Source organism: Girardinichthys multiradiatus, chromosome 1, assembly GCF_021462225.1.
Source record: "Girardinichthys multiradiatus isolate DD_20200921_A chromosome 1, DD_fGirMul_XY1, whole genome shotgun sequence".
Classification (NCBI taxonomy): Eukaryota; Metazoa; Chordata; class Actinopteri; order Cyprinodontiformes; family Goodeidae; genus Girardinichthys; species Girardinichthys multiradiatus.
In genome coordinates, this window is record NC_061794.1 from 340681 (window position 1) to 363463 (window position 22783).

Genomic DNA, 22783 nt, shown 5'->3' on the forward strand with positions numbered 1-22783 from the left:
GCTTCGATATTGAAAAAGGTTTATCGTAAGCCTGAAAGAGTGAGACTTTCCTCCAAAGAACACAAAACAAGCACCGTTAGCGTCGATATTTAAAAACCTGTATCGAAAGCCTGAAAGAGTGAGGAATTCCTCCAAAGAACACAAAACAAGCACCGTTTGTGTCGATATTGAAAAAGGTTTATTGTAAGCCTGAAAGAGTAAGAATTTCCTCCAAAGAACACAAAACAAGCACCGTTCGCGTCGATATTTAAAAACCTGTATGGAAAGCCTGAAACAGTGAGGATTTGCTCCTCAGAACACAAAACGAACACCGTTCGCGTCGATATTGAAAAACTTGTATTGCAAGCCTGAAAGAGTGAAGTTTTGCTCCTAAGAACAAAAAATAACCACCGTTCGCGTCGATATTGAAAAAGCTGTATTGCAAGCATTAAACAGTGAGGATATACTCCCTCGAACACAAAACAAGCACCGTTCGCTTCGATATTGAAAAAGGTTTATCGTAAGCCTGAAAGAGTGAGACTTTCCTCCAAAGAACACAAAACAAGCACCGTTAGCGTCGATATTTAAAAACCTGTATCGAAAGCCTGAAAGAGTGAGGAATTCCTCCAAAGAACACAAAACAAGCACCGTTTGTGTCGATATTGAAAAAGGTTTATTGTAAGCCTGAAAGAGTAAGAATTTCCTCCAAAGAACACAAAACAAGCACCGTTCGCGTCGATATTTAAAAACCTGTATGGAAAGCCTGAAAGAGTGAGGAGTTGCTCTTATAAACAAAAAACGAGCACCGTTCACGTCGATACTGAAAAAGGTTTATCGCAAGCCTTAAACAGTGAGGATTTGCTCCCGCAAACATGAAACAAGAACCATTCGCGTCGATTTTGAAAAAGGTTTATCGTAAGCCTGAAAGAGTAAGAATTTCCTCCAAAGAACACAAAACAAGCACCGTTCGCGTTGATATTTAACAACCTGTATCGCAATTCTGAAACAGTGAGGATTTGCTCCTCAGAACACAAAACGAGCAACGTTCGCACCGATATTGAAAAAGCTGTATCGCAAGCCTGAAACAGTGAGGATTTCCTTCAAAAAACACAAAACAAGCACCGTTCGCTTCGATATTGAAAAAGGTTTATCGTAAGCCTGAAAGAGTGAGAATTTCCTCCAAAGAACACAAAACAAGCACTGTTGGCGTCGATATTTAAAAACCTGTATTGCAAGCCTGAAAGAGTGAGGAATTGCTCCTAAGAACAAAAAACAAGCACCTTTCTTGTCGATATTGAAAAAGGTTTATCGTAAGCCTGAAAGAGTGAGACTTTCCTCCAAAGAACACAAAACAAGCACCGTTAGCGTCGATATTTAAAAACCTGTATCGAAAGCCTGAAAGAGTGAGGAATTCCTCCAAAGAACACAAAACAAGCACCGTTTGTGTCGATATTGAAAAAGGTTTATTGTAAGCCTGAAAGAGTAAGAATTTCCTCCAAAGAACACAAAACAAGCACCGTTCGCGTCGATATTTAAAAACCTGTATGGAAAGCCTGAAACAGTGAGGATTTGCTCCTCAGAACACAAAACGAGCACCGTTCACGTCGATATTGAAAAACTTGTATTGCAAGCCTGAAAGAGTGAAGTTTTGCTCCTAAGAACAAAAAATAACCACCGTTCGCGTCGATATTGAAAAAGCTGTATTGCAAGCATTAAACAGTGAGGATATACTCCCTCGAACACAAAACAAGCACCGTTCGCTTCGATATTGAAAAAGGTTTATCGTAAGCCTGAAAGAGTGAGACTTTCCTCCAAAGAACACAAAACAAGCACCGTTAGCGTCGATATTTAAAAACCTGTATCGAAAGCCTGAAAGAGTGAGGAATTCCTCCAAAGAACACAAAACAAGCACCGTTTGTGTCGATATTGAAAAAGGTTTATTGTAAGCGTGAAAGAGTAAGAATTTCCTCCAAAGAACACAAAACAAGCACCGTTCGCGTCGATATTTAAAAACCTGTATGGAAAGCCTGAAAGAGTGAGGAGTTGCTCTTATAAACAAAAAACGAGCACCGTTCACGTCGATACTGAAAAAGGTTTATCGCAAGCCTTAAACAGTGAGGATTTGCTCCCGCAAACATGAAACAAGAACCATTCGCGTCGATTTTGAAAAAGGTTTATCGTAAGCCTGAAAGAGTAAGAATTTCCTCCAAAGAACACAAAACAAGCACCGTTCGCGTTGATATTTAACAACCTGTATCGCAATTCTGAAACAGTGAGGATTTGCTCCTCAGAACACAAAACGAGCAACGTTCGCACCGATATTGAAAAAGCTGTATCGCAAGCCTGAAACAGTGAGGATTTCCTCCAAAGAACACAAAACAAGCACCGTTCGCGTCGATATTGAAAAAGGTTTATCGTAAGCCTGAAAGAGTGAGAATTTCCTCCAAAGAACACAAAACAAGCACTGTTGGCGTCGATATTTAAAAACCTGTATTGCAAGCCTGAAAGAGTGAGGAATTGCTCCTAAGAACAAAAAACAAGCACCTTTCTTGTCGATATTGAAAAAGGTTTATCGTAAGCCTGAAAGAGTGAGAATTTCCTCCAAAGAACACAAAACAAGCACTGTTGGCGTCGATATTGAAAAACCTGTATTGCAAGCCTGAAAGAGTGAGGAATTGCTCCTAAGAACAAAAAACGAGCACCTTTCTTGTCGATACTGAAAAAGCTGTATCGCAATTCTGAAACAGTGAGGATTTGCTCCTCAGAACACAAAACGAGCAGCAACGTTCGCACCGATATTGAAAAAGCTGTATCGCAAGCCTGAAACAGTGAGGATTTCCTCCAAAGAACACAAAACAAGCACCGTTCGCGTCGATATTGAAAAAGGTTTATCGTAAGCCTGAAAGAGTGAGAATTTCCTCCAAAGAACACAAAAACAAGCACTGTTGGCGTTGATATTTAAAAACCTGTATTGCAAGCCTGAAAGAGTGAGGAATTGCTACTAAGAACAAAAAACAAGCACCTTTCTTGTCGATACTGAAAAAGCTGTATCGCAAGCCTGAAACAGTGAGGATTTGCTCCTAAGAACAAAAAACGAGTACCGTTAGCGTCGATATTGAAAAAGCTGTATCGAAAGCCTGAAAGAGTGAGGATTTGCTCCTCAGAACAAAAAACGAGCAACGTTCGCGCGATATTGAAAAAGCTTTATCGCAAGCCTGAAAGAGTGAGGTTTGCTCCTAAGAACAAAAAACGAGCACCGTTTCTTGTCGATACTGAAAAAGCTGTATCGCAAGCCTGAAAGAGTGAGGTTTTGCTCCTAAGAGCAAAAAACGAGCACCATTCGTGTCGATATTGAAAAAGCTGTATCGCAATTCTGAAACAGTGAGGATTTGCTCCCTCGAACACAAACAAGCACCTTTCACGTCGATGTTGAAAAGGTTTATTGTAAGCCTGAAAGAATAAGAATTTCCTCCAAAGAACACAAAACAAGCACCGTTCGCGTTTATATTTAACAACCTGTATCGAAAGCCTGAAAGAGTGAGGAATTCCTCCAAAGAACACAAACAAGCACCGTTTGTGTCGATATTGAAAAAGGTTTATTGTAAGCGTGAAAGAGTAAGAATTTCCTCCAAAGAACACAAAACAAGCACCGTTCGCGTCGATATTTAAAAACCTGTATGGAAAGCCTGAAAGAGTGAGGAGTTGCTCTTATAAACAAAAAACGAGCACCGTTCACGTCGATACTGAAAAAGGTTTATCGCAAGCCTTAAACAGTGAGGATTTGCTCCCGCAAACATAAAACAAGAACCATTCGCGTCGATTTTGAAAAAGGTTTATCGTAAGCCTGAAAGAGTAAGAATTTCCTCCAAAGAACACAAAACAAGCACCGTTCGCGTTGATATTTAACAACCTGTATCGCAATTCTGAAACAGTGAGGATTTGCTCCTCAGAACACAAAACGAGCAACGTTCGCACCGATATTGAAAAAGCTGTATCGCAAGCCTGAAACAGTGAGGATTTCCTCCAAAGAACACAAAACAAGCACCGTTCGCGTCGATATTGAAAAAGGTTTATCGTAAGCCTGAAAGAGTGAGAATTTCCTCCAAAGAACACAAAACAAGCACTGTTGGCGTCGATATTGAAAAACCTGTATTGCAAGCCTGAAAGAGTGAGGAATTGCTCCTAAGAACAAAAAACGAGCACCTTTCTTGTCGATATTGAAAAAGCTTTATCGTAAGCCTGAAAGAGTAAGAATTTCCTCCAAAGAACACAAAACAAGCACCGTTCGCGTTGATATTTAACAACCTGTATCGCAAGCCTGAAAGAGTGAGGAATTGCTCCTAAGAACAAAAAACGAGCACCTTTCTTGTCGATACTGAAAAAGCTGTATCGCAATTCTGAAACAGTGAGGATTTGCTCCTCAGAACACAAAACGAGCAACGTTCGCACCGATATTGAAAAAGCTGTATCGCAAGCCTGAAACAGTGAGGATTTCCTCCAAAGAACACAAAACAAGCACCGTTCGCGTAGATATTGAAAAAGGTTTATCGTAAGCCTGAAAGAGTGAGAATTTCCTCCAAAGAACACAAAACAAGCACTGTTGGCGTTGATATTTAAAAACCTGTATCGCAAGCCTGAAAGAGTGAGGAATTGCTACTAAGAACAAAAAACGAGCACCTTTCTTGTCGATACTGAAAAAGCTGTATCGCAAGCCTGAAACAGTGAGGATTTGCTCCTCAGAACAAAAAACGAGTACCGTTAGCGTCGATATTGAAAAAGCTGTATCGAAAGCCTGAAAGAGTGAGGATTTGCTCCTCAGAACACAAAACGAGCAAAGTTCGCGCAGATATTGAAAAAGCTTTATTGCAAGCCTGAAAGAGTGAGGATTTGCTCCTAAGAACAAAAAACGAGCACCGTTCTTGTCGATACTGAAAAAGCTGTATCGCAAGCCTGAAACAGTGAGGATTTGCTCCTAAGAACAAAAAACGAGTACCGTTAGCGTCGATATTGAAAAAGCTGTATCGAAAGCCTGAAAGAGTGAGGATTTGCTCCTCAGAACAAAAAACGAGCAACGTTCGCGCCGATATTGAAAAAGCTTTATCGCAATTCTGAAACAGTGAGGATTTGCTCCTCAGAAAAAAAAACGAGTACCGTTAATGCCGATATTGAAAAACCTGTATCGAAAGCCTGAAAGAGTGAGGATTTGCTCCTAAGAACAAAAAACGAGCACCGTTCACGTCGATATTTAAAAACCTGTATCGCAAGCCTGAAAGAGTGAGGATTTGCTCCAAAGAACACAAAACGAGTACCGTTAGCGTCGATATTGAAAAAGCTGTATCGCAAGCCTGAAACAGTGAGGATTTCCTCCAAAGAACACAAAACAAGCACCGTTTGTGTCGATATTGAAAAAGGTTTATTGTAAGCGTGAAAGAGTAAGAATTTCCTCCAAAGAACACAAAACAAGCACCGTTCGCGTCGATATTTAAAAACCTGTATGGAAAGCCTGAAAGAGTGAGGAGTTGCTCTTATAAACAAAAAACGAGCACCGTTCACGTCGATACTGAAAAAGGTTTATCGCAAGCCTTAAACAGTGAGGATTTGCTCCCGCAAACATGAAACAAGAACCATTCGCGTCGATTTTGAAAAAGGTTTATCGTAAGCCTGAAAGAGTAAGAATTTCCTCCAAAGAATACAAAACAAGCACCGTTCGCGTTGATATTTAACAACCTGTATCGCAATTCTGAAACAGTGAGGATTTGCTTCTCAGAACACAAAACGAGCAACGTTCGCACCGATATTGAAAAAGCTGTATCGCAAGCCTGAAACAGTGAGGATTTCCTCCAAAGAACACAAAACAAGCACCGTTCGCGTCGATATTGAAAAAGGTTTATCGTAAGCCTGAAAGAGTGAGAATTTCCTCCAAATAACACAAAACAAGCACTGTTGGCGTCGATATTTAAAAACCTGTATTGCAAGCCTGAAAGAGTGAGGAATTGCTCCTAAGAACAAAAAACAAGCACCTTTCTTGTCGATATTGAAAAAGGTTTATCGTAAGCCTGAAAGAGTGAGAATTTCCTCCAAAGAACACAAAACAAGCACTGTTGGCGTCGATATTTAAAAACCTGTATTGCAAGCCTGAAAGAGTGAGGAATTGCTCCTAAGAACAAAAAACGAGCACCTTTCTTGTCGATACTGAAAAAGCTGTATCGCAATTCTGAAACAGTGAGGATTTGCTCCTCAGAACACAAAACGAGCAACGTTCGCACCGATATTGAAAAAGCTGTATCGCAAGCCTGAAACAGTGAGGATTTCCTCCAAAGAACACAAAACAAGCACCGTTCGCGTCGATATTTAAAAACCTGTCTCGCAAGCCTGAAAGAGTGAGAATTTCCTCCAAAGAACACAAAACAAGCACTGTTGGCGTTGATATTTAAAAACCTGTATTGCAAGCCTGAAAGAGTGAGGAATTGCTACTAAGAACAAAAAACAAGCACCTTTCTTGTCGATACTGAAAAAGCTGTATCGCAAGCCTGAAACAGTGAGGATTTGCTCCTAAGAACAAAAAACGAGTACCGTTAGCGTCGATATTGAAAAAGCTGTATCGAAAGCCTGAAAGAGTGAGGATTTGCTCCTCAGAACAAAAAACGAGCAACGTTCGCGCCGATATTGAAAAAGCTTTATCGCAAGCCTGAAAGAGTGAGGTTTTGCTCCTAAGAACAAAAAACGAGCACCGTTCTTGTCGATACTGAAAAAGCTGTATCGCAAGCCTGAAAGAGTGAGGTTTTGCTCCTAAGAGCAAAAAACGAGCACCATTCGTGTCGATATTGAAAAAGCTGTATCGCAATTCTGAAACAGTGAGGATTTGCTCCCTCGAACAACAAACAAGCACCTTTCACGTCGATGTTGAAAAAGGTTTATTGTAAGCCTGAAAGAATAAGAATTTCCTCCAAAGAACACAAAACAAGCACCGTTCGCGTTTATATTTAACAACCTGTATCGAAAGCCTGAAAGAGTGAGGAATTCCTCCAAAGAACACAAAACAAGCACCGTTTGTGTCGATATTGAAAAAGGTTTATTGTAAGCGTGAAAGAGTAAGAATTTCCTCCAAAGAACACAAAACAAGCACCGTTCGCGTCGATATTTAAAAACCTGTATGGAAAGCCTGAAAGAGTGAGGAGTTGCTCTTATAAACAAAAAACGAGCACCGTTCACGTCGATACTGAAAAAGGTTTATCGCAAGCCTTAAACAGTGAGGATTTGCTCCCGCAAACATAAAACAAGAACCATTCGCGTCGATTTTGAAAAAGGTTTATCGTAAGCCTGAAAGAGTAAGAATTTCCTCCAAAGAATACAAAACAAGCACCGTTCGCGTTGATATTTAACAACCTGTATCGCAATTCTGAAACAGTGAGGATTTGCTTCTCAGAACACAAAACGAGCAACGTTCGCACCGATATTGAAAAAGCTGTATCGCAAGCCTGAAACAGTGAGGATTTCCTCCAAAGAACACAAAACAAGCACCGTTCGCGTCGATATTGAAAAAGGTTTATCGTAAGCCTGAAAGAGTGAGAATTTCCTCCAAAGAACACAAAACAAGCACTGTTGGCGTCGATATTTAAAAACCTGTATTGCAAGCCTGAAAGAGTGAGGATTTGCTCCTAAGAACAAAAAACAAGCACCTTTCTTGTCGATATTGAAAAAGGTTTATCGTAAGCCTGAAAGAGTGAGAATTTCCTCCAAAGAACACAAAACAAGCACCGTTCACGTCGATATTTAAAAACCTGTATTGCAAGCCTGAAAGAGTGAGGAATTGCTCCTAAGAACAAAAAACGAGCACCTTTCTTGTCGATACTGAAAAAGCTGTATCGCAATTCTGAAACAGTGAGGATTTGCTCCTCAGAACACAAAACGAGCAACGTTCGTGCCGATATTGAAAAAGCTGTATCGCAATTCTGAAACAGTGAGGATGTGCTCCAAAGAACACAAAACAAACACCGTTCGCGTCGATATTGAAAAAGGTTTATCGTAAGTCTGAAAGAGTGAGAATTTCCTCCAAAGAACACAAAACAAGCACTGTTGGCGTCGATATTGAAAAACCTGTATTGCAAGCCTGAAAGAGTGAGGAATTGCTCTTAAGAACAAAAAACAAGCACCTTTCTTGTCGATACTGAAAAAGCTGTATCGCAAGCCTGAAACAGTGAGGATTTGCTCCTAAGAACAAAAAACGAGTACCGTTAGCGTCGATATTGAAAAAGCTGTATCGAAAGCCTGAAAGAGTGAGGATTTGCTCCTCAGAACACAAAACGAGCAACGTTCGCGCCGATATTGAAAAAGCTGTATCGAAAGCCTGAAAGAGTGAGGATTTGCTCCTAAGAACAAAAAACGAGCACCGTTCTTGTCGATACTGAAAAAGCTGTATCGCAAGCCTGAAACAGTGAGGATTTGCTCCTAAGAACAAAAAACGAGCACCGTTAGCGTCGATATTGAAAAAGCTGTATCGAAAGCCTGAAAGAGTGAGGATTTGCTCCTCAGAACAAAAAACGAGCAACGTTCGCGCCGATATTGAAAAAGCTTTATCGCAATTCTGAAACAGTGAGGATTTGCTCCTCAGAAAAAAAAACGAGTACCGTTAATGCCGATATTGAAAAACCTGTATCGAAAGCCTGAAAGAGTGAGGATTTGCTCCTAAGAACAAAAAACGAGCACCGTTCACGTCGATATTTAAAAACCTGTATCGCAAGCCTGAAAGAGTGAGGATTTGCTCCAAAGAACACAAAACGAGTACCGTTAGCGTCGATATTGAAAAAGCTGTATCGCAAGCCTGAAACAGTGAGGATTTCCTCCAAAGAACACAAAACAAGCACCGTTCGCGTCGATATTGAAAAAGGTTTATCGTAAGCCTGAAAGAGTGAGAATTTCCTCCAAATAACACAAAACAAGCACTGTTGGCGTCGATATTTAAAAACCTGTATTGCAAGCCTGAAAGAGTGAGGAATTGCTCCTAAGAACAAAAAACAAGCACCTTTCTTGTCGATATTGAAAAAGGTTTATTGTAAGCCTGAAAGAGTGAGAATTTCCTCCAAAGAACACAAAACAAGCACTGTTGGCGTTGATATTTAAAAACCTGTATTGCAAGCCTGAAAGAGTGAGGAATTGCTCCTAAGAACAAAAAACGAGCACCTTTCTTGTCGATACTGAAAAAGCTGTATCGCAATTCTGAAACAGTGAGGATTTGCTCCTCAGAACACAAAACGAGCAACGTTCGCACCGATATTGAAAAAGCTGTATCGCAAGCCTGAAACAGTGAGGATTTCCTCCAAAGAACACAAAACAAGCACCGTTCGCGTCGATATTGAAAAAGGTTTATCGTAAGCCTGAAAGAGTGAGAATTTCCTCCAAAGAACACAAATCAAGCACCGTTCGCGTCGATATTTAAAAACCTGTATCGCAAGCCTGAAAGAGTGAGGAATTGCTACTAAGAACCAAAAACGAGCACCTTTCTTGTCGATACTGAAAAAGCTGTATCGCAAGCCTGAAACAGTGAGGATTTGCTCCTAAGAACAAAAAACGAGTACCGTTAGCGTCGATATTGAAAAAGCTGTATCGAAAGCCTGAAAGAGTGAGGATTTGCTCCTCAGAACAAAAAACGAGCACCGTTCTTGTCGATACTGAAAAAGCTGTATCGCAAGCCTGAAAGAGTGAGGATTTGCTCCTCAGAACAAAAAACGAGCACCGTTCTTGTCGATACTGAAAAAGCTGTATCGCAAGCCTGAAACAGTGAGGATTTGCTCCTAAGAACAAAAAACGAGTACCGTTAGCGTCGATATTGAAAAAGCTGTATCGAAAGCCTGAAAGAGTGAGGATTTGCTCCTCAGAACAAAAAACGAGCAACGTTCGCGCCGATATTGAAAAAGCTTTATCGCAATTCTGAAACAGTGAGGATTTGCTCCTCAGAAAAAAAAACGAGTACCGTTAATGCCGATATTGAAAAACCTGTATCGAAAGCCTGAAAGAGTGAGGATTTGCTCCTAAGAACAAAAAACGAGCACCGTTCACGTCGATATTTAAAAACCTGTATCGCAAGCCTGAAAGAGTGAGGATTTGCTCCAAAGAACACAAAACGAGCACCGTTCGCGTCGATATTTAAAAAGCTGTATCGCAAGCCTGAAATAGTGAGGATTTGCTCCTCAGAACACAAAACGAGCACCGTTCGCGTCGATATTGAAAAACTTGTATCGCAAGCCTGAAAGAGTGAAGTTTTGCTCCTAAGAACAAAAAATAACCACCGTTCGCGTCGATATTGAAAAAGCTGTATTGCAAGCATTAAACAGTGAGGATATACTCCCTCGAACACATAACAAGCACCGTTCGCTTCGATATTGAAAAAGGTTTATCGTAAGCCTGAAAGAGTGAGACTTTCCTCCAAAGAACACAAAACAAGCACCGTTAGCGTCGATATTTAAAAACCTGTATCGAAAGCCTGAAAGAGTGAGGAATTCCTCCAAAGAACACAAAACAAGCACCGTTTGTGTCGATATTGAAAAAGGTTTATTGTAAGCCTGAAAGAGTAAGAATTTCCTCCAAAGAACACAAAACAAGCACCGTTCGCGTCGATATTTAAAAACCTGTATGGAAAGCCTGAAACAGTGAGGATTTGCTCCTCAGAACACAAAACGAGCACCGTTCGCGTCGATATTGAAAAACTTGTATTGCAAGCCTGAAAGAGTGAAGTTTTGCTCCTAAGAACAAAAAATAACCACCGTTCGCGTCGATATTTAAAAACCTGTATGGAAAGCCTGAAACAGTGAGAATATACTCCCTCGAACACAAAACAAGCACCGTTCGCTTCGATATTGAAAAAGGTTTATCGTAAGCCTGAAAGAGTGAGACTTTCCTCCAAAGAACACAAAACAAGCACCGTTAGCGTCGATATTTAAAAACCTGTATCGAAAGCCTGAAAGAGTGAGGAATTCCTCCAAAGAACACAAAACAAGCACCGTTTGTGTCGATATTGAAAAAGGTTTATTGTAAGCCTGAAAGAGTAAGAATTTCCTCCAAAGAACACAAAACAAGCACCGTTCGCGTCGATATTTAAAAACCTGTATGGAAAGCCTGAAAGAGTGAGGAGTTGCTCTTATAAACAAAAAACGAGCACCGTTCACATCGATACTGAAAAAGGTTTATCGCAAGCCTTAAACAGTGAGGATTTGCTCCCGCAAACATGAAACAAGAACCATTCGCGTCGATTTTGAAAAAGGTTTATCGTAAGCCTGAAAGAGTAAGAATTTCCTCCAAAGAACACAAAACAAGCACCGTTCGCGTTGATATTTAACAACCTGTATCGCAATTCTGAAACAGTGAGGATTTGCTCCTCAGAACACAAAACGAGCAACGTTCGCACCGATATTGAAAAAGCTGTATCGCAAGCCTGAAACAGTGAGGATTTCCTCCAAAGAACACAAAACAAGCACCGTTCGCGTCGATATTGAAAAAGGTTTATTGTAAGCCTGAAAGAGTGAGAATTTCCTCCAAAGAACACAAAACAAGCACTGTTGGCGTCGATATTTAAAAACCTGTATTGCAAGCCTGAAAGAGCGAGGAATTGCTCCTAAGAACAAAAAACAAGAACCTTTCTTTTCGATATTGAAAAAGGTTTATCGTAAGCCTGAAAGAGTGAGAATTTCCTCCAAAGAACACAAAACAAGCACCGTTAGCGTCGATATTTAAAAACCTGTATCGAAAGCCTGAAAGAGTGAGGAATTCCTCCAAAGAACACAAAACAAGCACCGTTTGTGTCGATATTGAAAAAGGTTTATTGTAAGCCTGAAAGAGTAAGAATTTCCTCCAAAGAACACAAAACAAGCACCGTTCGCGTCGATATTTAAAAACCTGTATGGAAAGCCTGAAAGAGTGAGGAGTTGCTCTTATAAACAAAAAACGAGCACCGTTCACATCGATACTGAAAAAGGTTTATCGCAAGCCTTAAACAGTGAGGATTTGCTCCCGCAAACATGAAACAAGAACCATTCGCGTCGATTTTGAAAAAGGTTTATCGTAAGCCTGAAAGAGTAAGAATTTCCTCCAAAGAACACAAAACAAGCACCGTTCGCGTCGATATTTAAAAACTTGTATCGCAAGCCTGAAAGAGTGAGGATTTGCTCCTAAGAACAAAAAACGAGCACCGTTCACGTCGATATTGAAAAAGCTGTATTATGTATGAATTAATGTATATGTGTACACTTTCTCTGAATTTCATGTTTTCTTCACTTTGTTGCACAGAAATAAAGTTAAGATCCAGCAGAGCTCACTGTGCATATTTGTGAAAGAATAAATGTGGATTAAAAGCTCTACAGATAAGAAACCAAGGTCACAGTTACAGTCATCATCAAACAGGTAAACTGCCCAAATGACATAAGAAAATAAAGGAAGATTCATTTTGTAGCACTGGAGTTGACATATTTGGGTTGATCACAAATAAATCACGTGTTAAACTCATATCAGACAGTAGGTTTATAACCGATACATTTGGATTAGCAGTGTTCAGAACCTAATTTACCTGCTGAGGAAAAAAAAATACACTTTTTAATTAATCTTTAATATCACTGATGCTGAAACACACACACATTCTCACACCCAGACACACTTTGTAGCAAAGTCCTCACAAAGTCTCTAAGCAAACATACATGCTTTAAGAGTAAAATCTATGACAACAAATCATCTCATTTTCAACATCTGATAAATGTTAATATTTAATCAATAGCTATAAACAAACATTTGAAGTCAAACATTTTACTGCATACCACTAGAGGGCGCTTGTGTACCACAGATGGTGTGTTTCTCCAGTTAAGATTTAACTCATCTTCAAGTTGATTTTCTATTTAATTATAGAAATGTTACCTTTTGACTTTTAAATAATTAGTTAAGGAGCCATAATACGTTTGGGCATTTTAAATGATCTGAAAAATATTCTCTTTATTTTAAACTGGTAATTGTATAAACTGTTAAACAGAGGAAAATGAATAAATCCTTGTTTTTTTAAAGCTGTAATTACATATATTCCTTAAATAAAAAATTAAAACGCAATAAAAGACTGGAAGTCAAATTATTTTTAGTAATGGAACTGACACTGTTAGCTGTTTTAAATGACCCAACATCTATTTTTATTTTATTTTTAATATATTAAAACAAATTTTACTATCTTGAACATCCGAAAAAATAATTAAAACCTTTAATCATTTGAAAAATTATTAGCCGTTAAATTTTGGTATTTTTGAAGGAAATTTTGGAAACGTGTCAATTTAGACACATCAACGACGTGTCATGTGTTGCAGTTGGACAAAAACCCAGAGAGGACCACAAGGACAGCATGGTGAAACCAGAATTTAATGACAAAAAGACAGAAACTTACAGGATAGCACGAAGGGAACGGTATCTGAAGCACAATCAGAAAAGTCATGAAAAACAGGGAAAGTAACAGAAGGTTCCACTGGACAATCAGAATCACAAGCAAACCAGAAGAGCTAATCAGATGAAATGATGAGAAGCTGTGGTAGAAGGAAAGCAGGGAGGCTGAGGAAGATAGACTATTTAACACTGATAAGACTGAACAGAGACGCAAGAAACCCAGGAGAAATATCTAACAGATCTAACAGAAAATAACTCCAAGTATAAAGAACACAAGAACAAACTAGGAAGCTAAATACAAAGAATGGAGTAATATGGAGACAACTCATAACAATCACGAACAAGTAAAAATGAACTGAATACGAACAAAAGGAAACAAGGAAATGATCAGAATACAAACGCAAAAAAATTTAAAAGCCATTCACCTCAGGATTGTGACAATAAGTCAGTTTTTACATACAATTTGATATTCTGCTCAGTTACAAGGAAGTACACATTAGATGCTTCACTAAACTGAACTCCTCAAGTCTTGAAATCCCAACAGAAGGTCCATGGACTTAACAAACTAAACTTTAATGGAAATGATTTTCCGGTTCATAAGGACCATGATGGAGGCCACAGGCTGAGAACCACCTCAGGGTCAGAAGTCTCCCATTCACCAGTGTTTGACACTGTGAGTAGCAGCAACACAGTCATACAGTAATTCACACATTGGAACATAATTATTTAAAACCAAACTTAAAAATAATTAAAAACACAGTGCAATATTCACATATTTTCCAATGTACGGCTTGACATATTTGTCTCTCTCTCTCTGTCTCTCTCTCTATATATATGTGTATATATATATTTACACCTGGAGTCCCACAATGTCAGCTAGTGTTTCTTAGTTTTCACACTTTTCTTCTTTTGATATTCAGCAATCTTTCTGTGAAATATTCCTGCAAGACAACAGAACAGAGTTTCGGTTAGTGCAGACGATCGATCAATCTATCTATCTATCTATCTATCTATCTATCTATCTATCTATCTATCTATCTATCTATCTATCTATCTATCTATCTATCTATCTATCTATCTATCTATCTATCTATCTATCTATCTATCTATCTATCTATCTATCTATCTATCTATCTATCTATCTATCTATCTAGATAGAACTGTCTAGATATAGATCTATATCTATAGATCTATATCTAGATCTATAGATATCTATATATATATATATATACACTCATTAGTAAAAGAAAGGTGGGAAAGAGCAGGGTTTGGGAGTTTAGTGTGTGACTGTGGTCCAGGATGCTTTGCTCTCACCTTGCTGCAGCCCCAATGGCTGCTGCTGTTCCAGCTCCTGAATGAACAGGTCAAACATCTGTGTCTGCATAAACTTCTTGACAAAGTGTCGGATCGTCTTGGACTCGATGGCCTTGTAGAAGCGTCTCTTCTCAAACACACCAGGACCTTCTTTTGTGAATTTGACGTAGGAGGTGTAATGGCCAACCGTTCTGACAAAGAAATGGAGGAAGGCCTCAGACACCACCCGGTTCACTTCCTCCACCTTCTTTACCTCCTCCACATCTGAAATAAAGGAACAGAAAGGGATGCAAAGATCTTCCAAGCCGACGCACCTGTTTGACTTGAGTTTACTCACCTGAAACGTTTTTCCTCTGACTCAGAGCAACCAGTATTTCAGCCTGAAGCTTTGGGGGAAGAATCGAATCTTCATCACCAATCTGCACAGAAGGATTTTACAAAATGCAGGAACCTAGTCATTGCCTTTAATTTAGAAATTACAAACTATTTTCAAACAAAAATATTATATTATTAAAGCACTTACAGTCACCCGGAAAGTCTTCTCCTTATGCTTCGATAAGTCAACCAGCAGTAACTGTTTAGCACAAAGAGAAGAAAATTAAAGCTATAGTGGATTATTTTAAATACTGAATCACTGAAACAGTGTAGTTGACTCTTTTCAAATGTTTTTATGAACTCAAAACCCTAAGAAACTATTTTAGTTTTTTTATTTATAGTGTAAACCTAATTTGTCGCTTAATTATTTATCTCTTTTTATGTATTTTATTTTCTATTTTCTAAATGAGAAAAATTAAAGGTGAATTTATTTGAAGGATAATTTGCTTTAAGAACAACAAGCAGGAAGGAAGAAAGGATCTCTTGTAGCGCTCCGTCTTACAGCAGATCTGAAGAAGCCTCTGACTGAAGACATTCTGTTGTTGTAGGACAGTCTGATGAAGAGGATGTTCAGGGTTCCCCATAATGTTCTTCATTTTATGAAGAATCCGTCTTTCCACAATGATCTCCAGAGGTTCCAGAGGAGTCCCCAGAACAGAACCAGCCTTCTTTATCAGCTTGTTGAGCTTTTTTAAGTCCCTGGTTCTGATGCTGCTTCCCCAGCAGATGATGGCAGACGAGATCAGACTCTCCACAACAGACTTATAGAAGATATGCAGCATCTTGCTGCAAACACTAAATGTCCTAAGCTTCCTCAAGAAGTACAGTCTGCTCTGTCCCTTCTTGTAGATGGCTTCACAGTTGCATCTCCACTCCAGTCTGTTGTCCAGGTGAACACCGAGGTATTTATACTCCTCCACCACCTCCATTTCTTCTGTTTGACCTATTCCCATTTCTCTTAAAGTCTTCAATCATCAAGACAAGATGATTGTTTCCACACCATGCCACAAAGCGGTCCCCCAGCTCCCTGTACTCAGCTTCTTGTCCATCTCTGATCCACCCCATGACTGCAGAATCATTTGAGTATTTCTGCAGATGACAAGAGTCTGTCTGGTCCAGGAGGTCTGAGGTGTTCAGACTGAAGAGGAATGGTGAGAGTACAGTCCCCTGTGATGTTTTATGTGGTGCAAGAGTAACACAATAAGATTGAAAGATGTTCACCAATTAGGGTAAACAAAGCTTTAACTTGCATGAGGACTCACATCACTCTGGTCGGTGACCAGGTCCAGTAGGCGCTTCTGGACTCCCAACAGGTAGGGTGTGGGCGCCATCACCACATCGATCAGGATTTCTGGAACGATGGAGATGAAGGTGTGCTGCCAGGTAAAAGGATAAAGGAGGGCTGCAACTGCATGAAGGACCTGAGATAATGTGCTGCAGACAGACAGACATCAGAGCTCATATTTAACAAATCTGATATTCCATTAATGCATGCATCGAGATATGCAGGAAAAAGTCTAAATTAAACACTTATACAGATGAAGCAGAACTAGATTTTTAAGTTTGCCATTATTGTTTTCAAGCAGACCTAGGTCTTAAAAGGGATAAATATTCTGAGGTGCACGTGAAAATCACATTAGACTTGTTACTGAGGAGAACTGCTTTCATCCAAGTTGCCTCAAAGTCCCTGCTGGACTTTTTAGATGTGGCCACTAGAACCTTTTATGCCATAGTTGGTGTCCCTGAATGTCCAAAATAACATTGCTTTATGACCTCAGCAAACATTGCTTTCTCTCATACAAATATTTTATTTCTTTTTGAAGTTTTTTTTTGTCACTAGTGGTCAGAGAGAGAAGGGGACAGGGTGGCATATTATGACCCAGGATGGCTGTGTCAGCTTGTTATACCCACTGTACACACAGCACTGCATGAAGGTTCTTATTTTGAAAATATAGATTTGTAAAATGATCCATGATTAGTTAACGTAGGATACTGATTGATGTGCTAAGCCCTAAATCTGAACCTGTGTTTTAATTCAACAAAATGATTACATGTTTTAACTTTGAATGTGAAAAAAACTTTTGAGACATTCTGATCAGTTGCCTGAACCACCTTTACTGACTTCACTTATACTTGTAGATCATTTGAAACCTCATCCAGATTCTCTCTAGAGCTTTCTAGACACTCCACAGGGCATTCTATGCTATGTTTTTAGGGGCTATTTTTCTTTCACACATAGAAGGTGACTAAGCTGGAGCTCAAACCCCCTAGTCTCCACACTAGACAATGTACACTCTGCCACTCAGCGCCCCTCTTCACAAGACTGGTTTAATATGAAAATAGATAGTTGTGTCTGTTTTCAATAATGGTTTCTCTGAGCTTTTTAAATGTTCTCACTGTGAATTTTGTAAAAACATCTTCAAGAGTCAATATAATTCATGTTGATTTTAACTCTAAAGGAAAGTCTACATTTATTCAGCTGCTAATCTGATGCCTGAAATAGCAGATTAGGAGCAAGATGTATCTTGAAACCCTTTTGGGCAATCTTTTCTTTTGATACTTTTTGGTTCAAAGTCATCTTCTACACATCGTTTTAGGTGTCAGTCAGTCAGTCATTTTCTACCGCTTATTCCATAGTGGGTCGCGGGGGAGCTGGTGCCTATCTCCAGCAGTCTATGGGCGAGAGGCAGGGTACACCCTGGACAGGACGACAGTCAATCGCAGGGCAACACACAAACAACCATGCACACACTCATTCACACACCTAAGGGCAATTTAGAGTGACCAATTAACCTAACAGGCATGTCTTTGGACTGTGGGAGGAAGCCGGAGTACCCAGTGAGAACCCACGCATGCACAGGGAGAACATGCAAACTCCATGCAGAAAGACCCCCGGTTGGGAATCGAACCCAGGACCTTCTTGCTGCAAGGCAACAGTGCTACCAACTGCGCCACCGTGCAGCCCCGTTTTAGGTGTACATTTCAGAATTAGTCTGGAAAAATATTAAGTAGGATTTGAACTGGTCCAAGTGAGAAGACCAGTCTGATGCACCAGGGTTAAATTGTCCTCATAAATCTCAAACAGAGAAATATTTTATTGTGTGAGGTAATTTTAACTTTATATGTGCAAATCCAGAATCTGGTGTACCCTAGTTCTTCTGCGATGAATATGATCCGTCTCTCCAGAACGGCAGCAGCAAACACCTGTAACACCTCCTCGTCTGTCAGGCAATCGAATAGAGTGCAAAAGTTGACGTGTTCCAGCCAAGAGTCCAACGGTCGGGTCAGGTGGATGATCTGTGGGAGAAGTTGGGGCAATCATTGATAACTTACCACATGTGACTCCGAAGCCCTTGGTACAGCATCCTTCCTGAATGATACCATGATGTCTGGACTGTGTTACGTCCAGGTTGCACCTACTCAAAATGTTCAGAGAATGTTTTTTTTTTGTTTACCTGCATTAATCTAGTAGTCTGAAAGAGACACAATGAAGGACCACCCACTGGCCTGACTATTACCTGGATATCTCAGGTATTAGAATGCATGTTGTATAAAAGGGTCATTTAAAAAGATTGATGAAAATCTTATAGCTTTTACTGTAGGACTTGCTAGATTCCTGAAAAAGATGTTCAGTCACAACTCTAGATGATATTGGTCAGAGCTTTACAGGGCACAGTATGTGTGAAGTTCCTCTGTACTGTCATGGTTCTTTCTGCTGTTTGTGGAGCAGATTGTACCTGCTGATGTTTAGGAAGAAGACCAGGGTGAACTCTAAGCAGTAGCTGTTTTGTAGCGACATGCTTTCAGCAGCCTCTGTGCATGCTGTTGGTCTGGAAACAAAAGTCTAATGTAAAGTAAAAAGGTAGAAAATATTTACTTAAACTGCTAGAGAGTTTTGAGCTTTATCTGAAGAGAGCAAAAATATGCTCTTAAACTGTTCCTGCACTGTAGCTGTTATCATCTCAGAATTTCTCTGATACTTCCTGGAATGCTGTGTACTGCACATAAGATATTGTCTACTTCTAACTACTTCACACAACCTTAATAAAGACCATCAGTCTCTCATCTCTTAGTTCTAATTTATTATATTGTTTTATTTAAACTCCCTTGATCCCAGCATAATTCTATATATTATTTTTGGATTCTAGATATGTGGACCTTCACTGGTTTATTGCCATGTGTAACTACTTGTATGACTGTCCTTAACTTCTTTTATTTGCTCGTTTTATTTTCTGGGTTGTTCACATTCGATGTTTTTCTCAGCTCTGCCCTGTGGGCTTTAAGCTTTGTGTGGCTTATGGATCATATTGTGTTGAGTTAAAATAAATGAGATGCAATTAAATTTGAGTATTGTCCTAATTTGTTTCCTAACCATTAAACAGTGTAATACATATTAGCGGCACAATGAATGCAAGCCTATACAGAGGCACAGGAGCATGGGATTGTCCTCCACTCACAGTGGGGACTGGTCACAGAAAGGAACACAGATAATGGCCAGCTTCAGTAAATACTTCATTGAAACACTGTATGTGGCCTGATGCAGAGAAGGGTTAAGCTTCTGCTGAGGAAGTGGTTGGGTAACATGGGGCAAGTTGTGACAAAGCTCTACATGAACACACCCACCTGGAAGGTCTTATATAAAAGTCATATTGTTATCAGGATTGATTTAAAACTGTTGTGCTGAATTTCTTGATAAAAACAATCTGCCTTTTTTATCCCTTGAACTGTTTTCTTCATGTTTTCCATTTCTGTAACTCTGTGTTGACATGTTTCTTCCAAGATGTCTGAACTGGCTAAATATCGGTAAATATTGCAGAGGGAGTTCCATTATGCACTAAATACTGTAGGCCCCTTTGAAGTCCCTGGCATTTTGTCAGCAATGTAAGCAGCTGACTGAGATGAAATATAACCTAGGTTCTGTTGTTTTCTGTTTTTTCCAACTCATTTAAACAGTCCTGCTGAATGTGCTGTTATACTTGTCTGCCATGACATACAAGAAACTACAACTCATAAAACATTTGTTTGCCTATTTTATGGTACCAAACACCACTGAATTTGAACTGACTCTCATTTAAACCATGTGCCCGGATGTTTGTATCCATCTGTATTTATCCAGTAAACTAATCTGAGATTTTTAAAAATCACAGCCTGTTTTTATGTTTTATGCACAGTTTGCAAAACTATGTTCTAAGCCATGCATATTATTCTCTGATTAGATTTTTGTCAGAGAATCTAAGTCCTTATAGTTTCCGATGACATGTACAGTGGAAGTGAAAATGAACTGGCTGCGGCAGCTCCTTCTCTGTCTGTGTCATGTGACATGCTCTCTGTGTTGTGCTCAGACAGCAGTCCGTGTGGGGGAGGATGAGCAGAGCATTAGTTAACATTAGTCAATACATTCCGAACAAAGCATTGAGCTTCTGACGCAGGTGGACAACTTTTTATTGTTAATTTGTCTGCACTCAATTAACTGAAACAGCATTAAAATAAAAGCTATGGTATTCAAGAGGAGTCCAATCAGAACTGAGAGTTAACATGCTAATGTTAGCCTAGCATGAAAACAATACCAGAAGGAGCAAAACTGGGGTTTACTGGAACTACATGTCAAGTCAAATGTATCCTTAACGAATAGTGATAAAGCTGCAGTTAAAAACAGATATTTACATATCTGTATAAAAAAACTATATATTTTTTTCTAATTGACATTAAATACTTTTCCTGTTTTAGGTCAGTTTGGATTATCAAATAATTTCCATTAACTAAAAGTCACAAAAAACAACCAAGGGTCTTTACAGAGGGTATGTAAATATCTGGTTTCCGCTGCATGTGTTTAGGGCAACATTGTCAGAGCATCATATGCGCTTTCTCAACCTAGTAACCAGGGTTGGAGCAGCATATTCACACTTTGCTGCACTAACTCCAGAGGTGAGGAGAATAGTTTTACTGAGAAGAACAAAAACGAGTAACTGTAGCATCCAGGACATCAGTGGTGTGAGTGAGTTAATGCTATTTAATCACAGCACTAACATAGATCATGATATTACTGATAAATGTAGTGTGTTATTTTAAAGTATTACACTTTAAACTCAATGACTTTTCAAGCATACACATGTCGTTGACATTATTAACTAATGAATCGCATTGGTACTCCATATCAGCAAATACTTAAAGCAAGTAGAGCTGCAGATTTATAAGGTCAGAGATGTGATGATTGTTCTCAGCAGTCTGCATGGGTGATTTAGTGCCGACTTTCAGTTTTCCTTCCAGACAAGTTGAAGCTGGTTTCCAAACTGCTTGATTATGTGGCAGCTCAACTTCATCTGACCGATGGACGTTTGCCTGTTTCTGGATCTTGGCTATAACTTTGACAGAACAATGTTATCATAAGTTGATAACAGAAGTCATGTTCAGAGCCTGGTGTTTGGAAACCTCTTAAAACAGATAGTTTTCCTTTAAAATTACTGAGTGAGCAAACAATAAGGAAACAAGCTGTTAAATAAATGAACTGGTTTCATTGTAACCAGAATGGAATTAGGTTTAAAATGTAAACTACATGTGAGCTGTTCTGATTCAACCACCATGCTGGAGAGTCATGATAGGAATACAAGAAGAGAAACAGACTTTTGACATTTTATCACCAGAGGTTAAGTGCAAAGTTTACAGGGGGTTGGGGGTGTTTTGTTTTTTTTTTGGTCTGACCTCAGTGCCTGACTCAGGAATGAAGCTCTTAATCTCCACTGTCTGTCCGGGAGCCGGGAATGAAGCCTCTCTCAGCTTCTGCATGAATGGGTAGATCAAGGCCATGGAGATTTGCCGCCGCTTCTCCACTTCATCAAATATCTGCACACAAGGTGTTGTTACACGCCATGTTTACATACTCCACATTGCCACATTGTTGCTAGGATCCTGTTTGCATTTGTTGCTCCCATACAAGGGGCCAGGATTAGACAAAGGAGATACACTAAGACTCAAGCCAAAAGACTATTTCATGCCGTGTTAACACTTACCTTAGAGAAGAGGCCGAAGCAAGCCAGTGAACTGATAATACAGTAAGCCTCTGGAGGACGAGCTCCTTTTCCTTTTGGCTAAAAATGTGAAAAAGTTAAGGGTGGGCATTTTAAATCGATGCTTAAAATATTTTAACACAATGTAAAGCCGGGTTAGGGTTAGGGGGTTAGGGTTAGGGTTCCTCACACTGACCAGTAACCTCCTGCAGTATCCATTTCTTCTGCTGCCATCAATCTCAGTCAAAACAAAGGAGAAGGTTTCACTGCAAGTTAACAAAACAAGAAACTGAAATCTTTGGTCAATTAAACAAATAAAATATGAATTTAAGACAACACAGGTGTGCTCTATTCTGTACCTGTGGTACTCTGTTAAAGGAGCCCAGTTGATGCCTTCTGGGAAACAGAATAGAGAGATTGCCTTTAGGGTCTTCTCCTCCTCCTCCTTCTGAAATTTGGCCATTACATCTCTCTGAGAAGAAGGCCAGATGGTGTCAGAAACATGTTCTATCAGATATATCTTGCTCACTGTTAATTCTTTCATGCTTTCTTACAAGTTACAACAGGTCTTCTTCAGATCAGATATCTGTATCATTCATTTGAATATCGACATTACAATAAACTGACAAAACAGTTTTCTTCTGCATACAGGCAGATTTGTTGTGTTTAAAACATTATCGACTTCTTTCAAGTTGCACTAATAAATA

At 39.4% G+C, this 22783-nt stretch overlaps 1 protein-coding gene across 2 annotated transcripts in view; it reads right to left on the minus strand.

The window, feature by feature from the left end:
• Nucleotides 1–13339: 13339 nt before the first annotated feature.
• LOC124871593 (DENN domain-containing protein 2D-like) overlaps nucleotides 13340–22783 on the minus strand; it is a 46810-nt gene continuing 37366 nt past the window's right edge. For both annotated transcript variants that reach the window (XM_047371023.1, XM_047371032.1), the window contains 10 exons: nucleotides 22436–22548; nucleotides 22273–22342; nucleotides 22080–22157; nucleotides 21772–21912; nucleotides 18221–18369; nucleotides 16335–16506; nucleotides 15221–15271; nucleotides 15035–15116; nucleotides 14698–14961; nucleotides 13340–14324 (listed from right to left, as the gene is read on the minus strand). In XM_047371023.1, the coding sequence (XP_047226979.1) occupies nucleotides 14260–14324; nucleotides 14698–14961; nucleotides 15035–15116; nucleotides 15221–15271; nucleotides 16335–16506; nucleotides 18221–18369; nucleotides 21772–21912; nucleotides 22080–22157; nucleotides 22273–22342; nucleotides 22436–22548 (1185 nt within the window). In that variant the 3' untranslated portion in view covers nucleotides 13340–14259. The remainder of the gene's footprint in view (nucleotides 14325–14697; nucleotides 14962–15034; nucleotides 15117–15220; nucleotides 15272–16334; nucleotides 16507–18220; nucleotides 18370–21771; nucleotides 21913–22079; nucleotides 22158–22272; nucleotides 22343–22435; nucleotides 22549–22783) is intronic.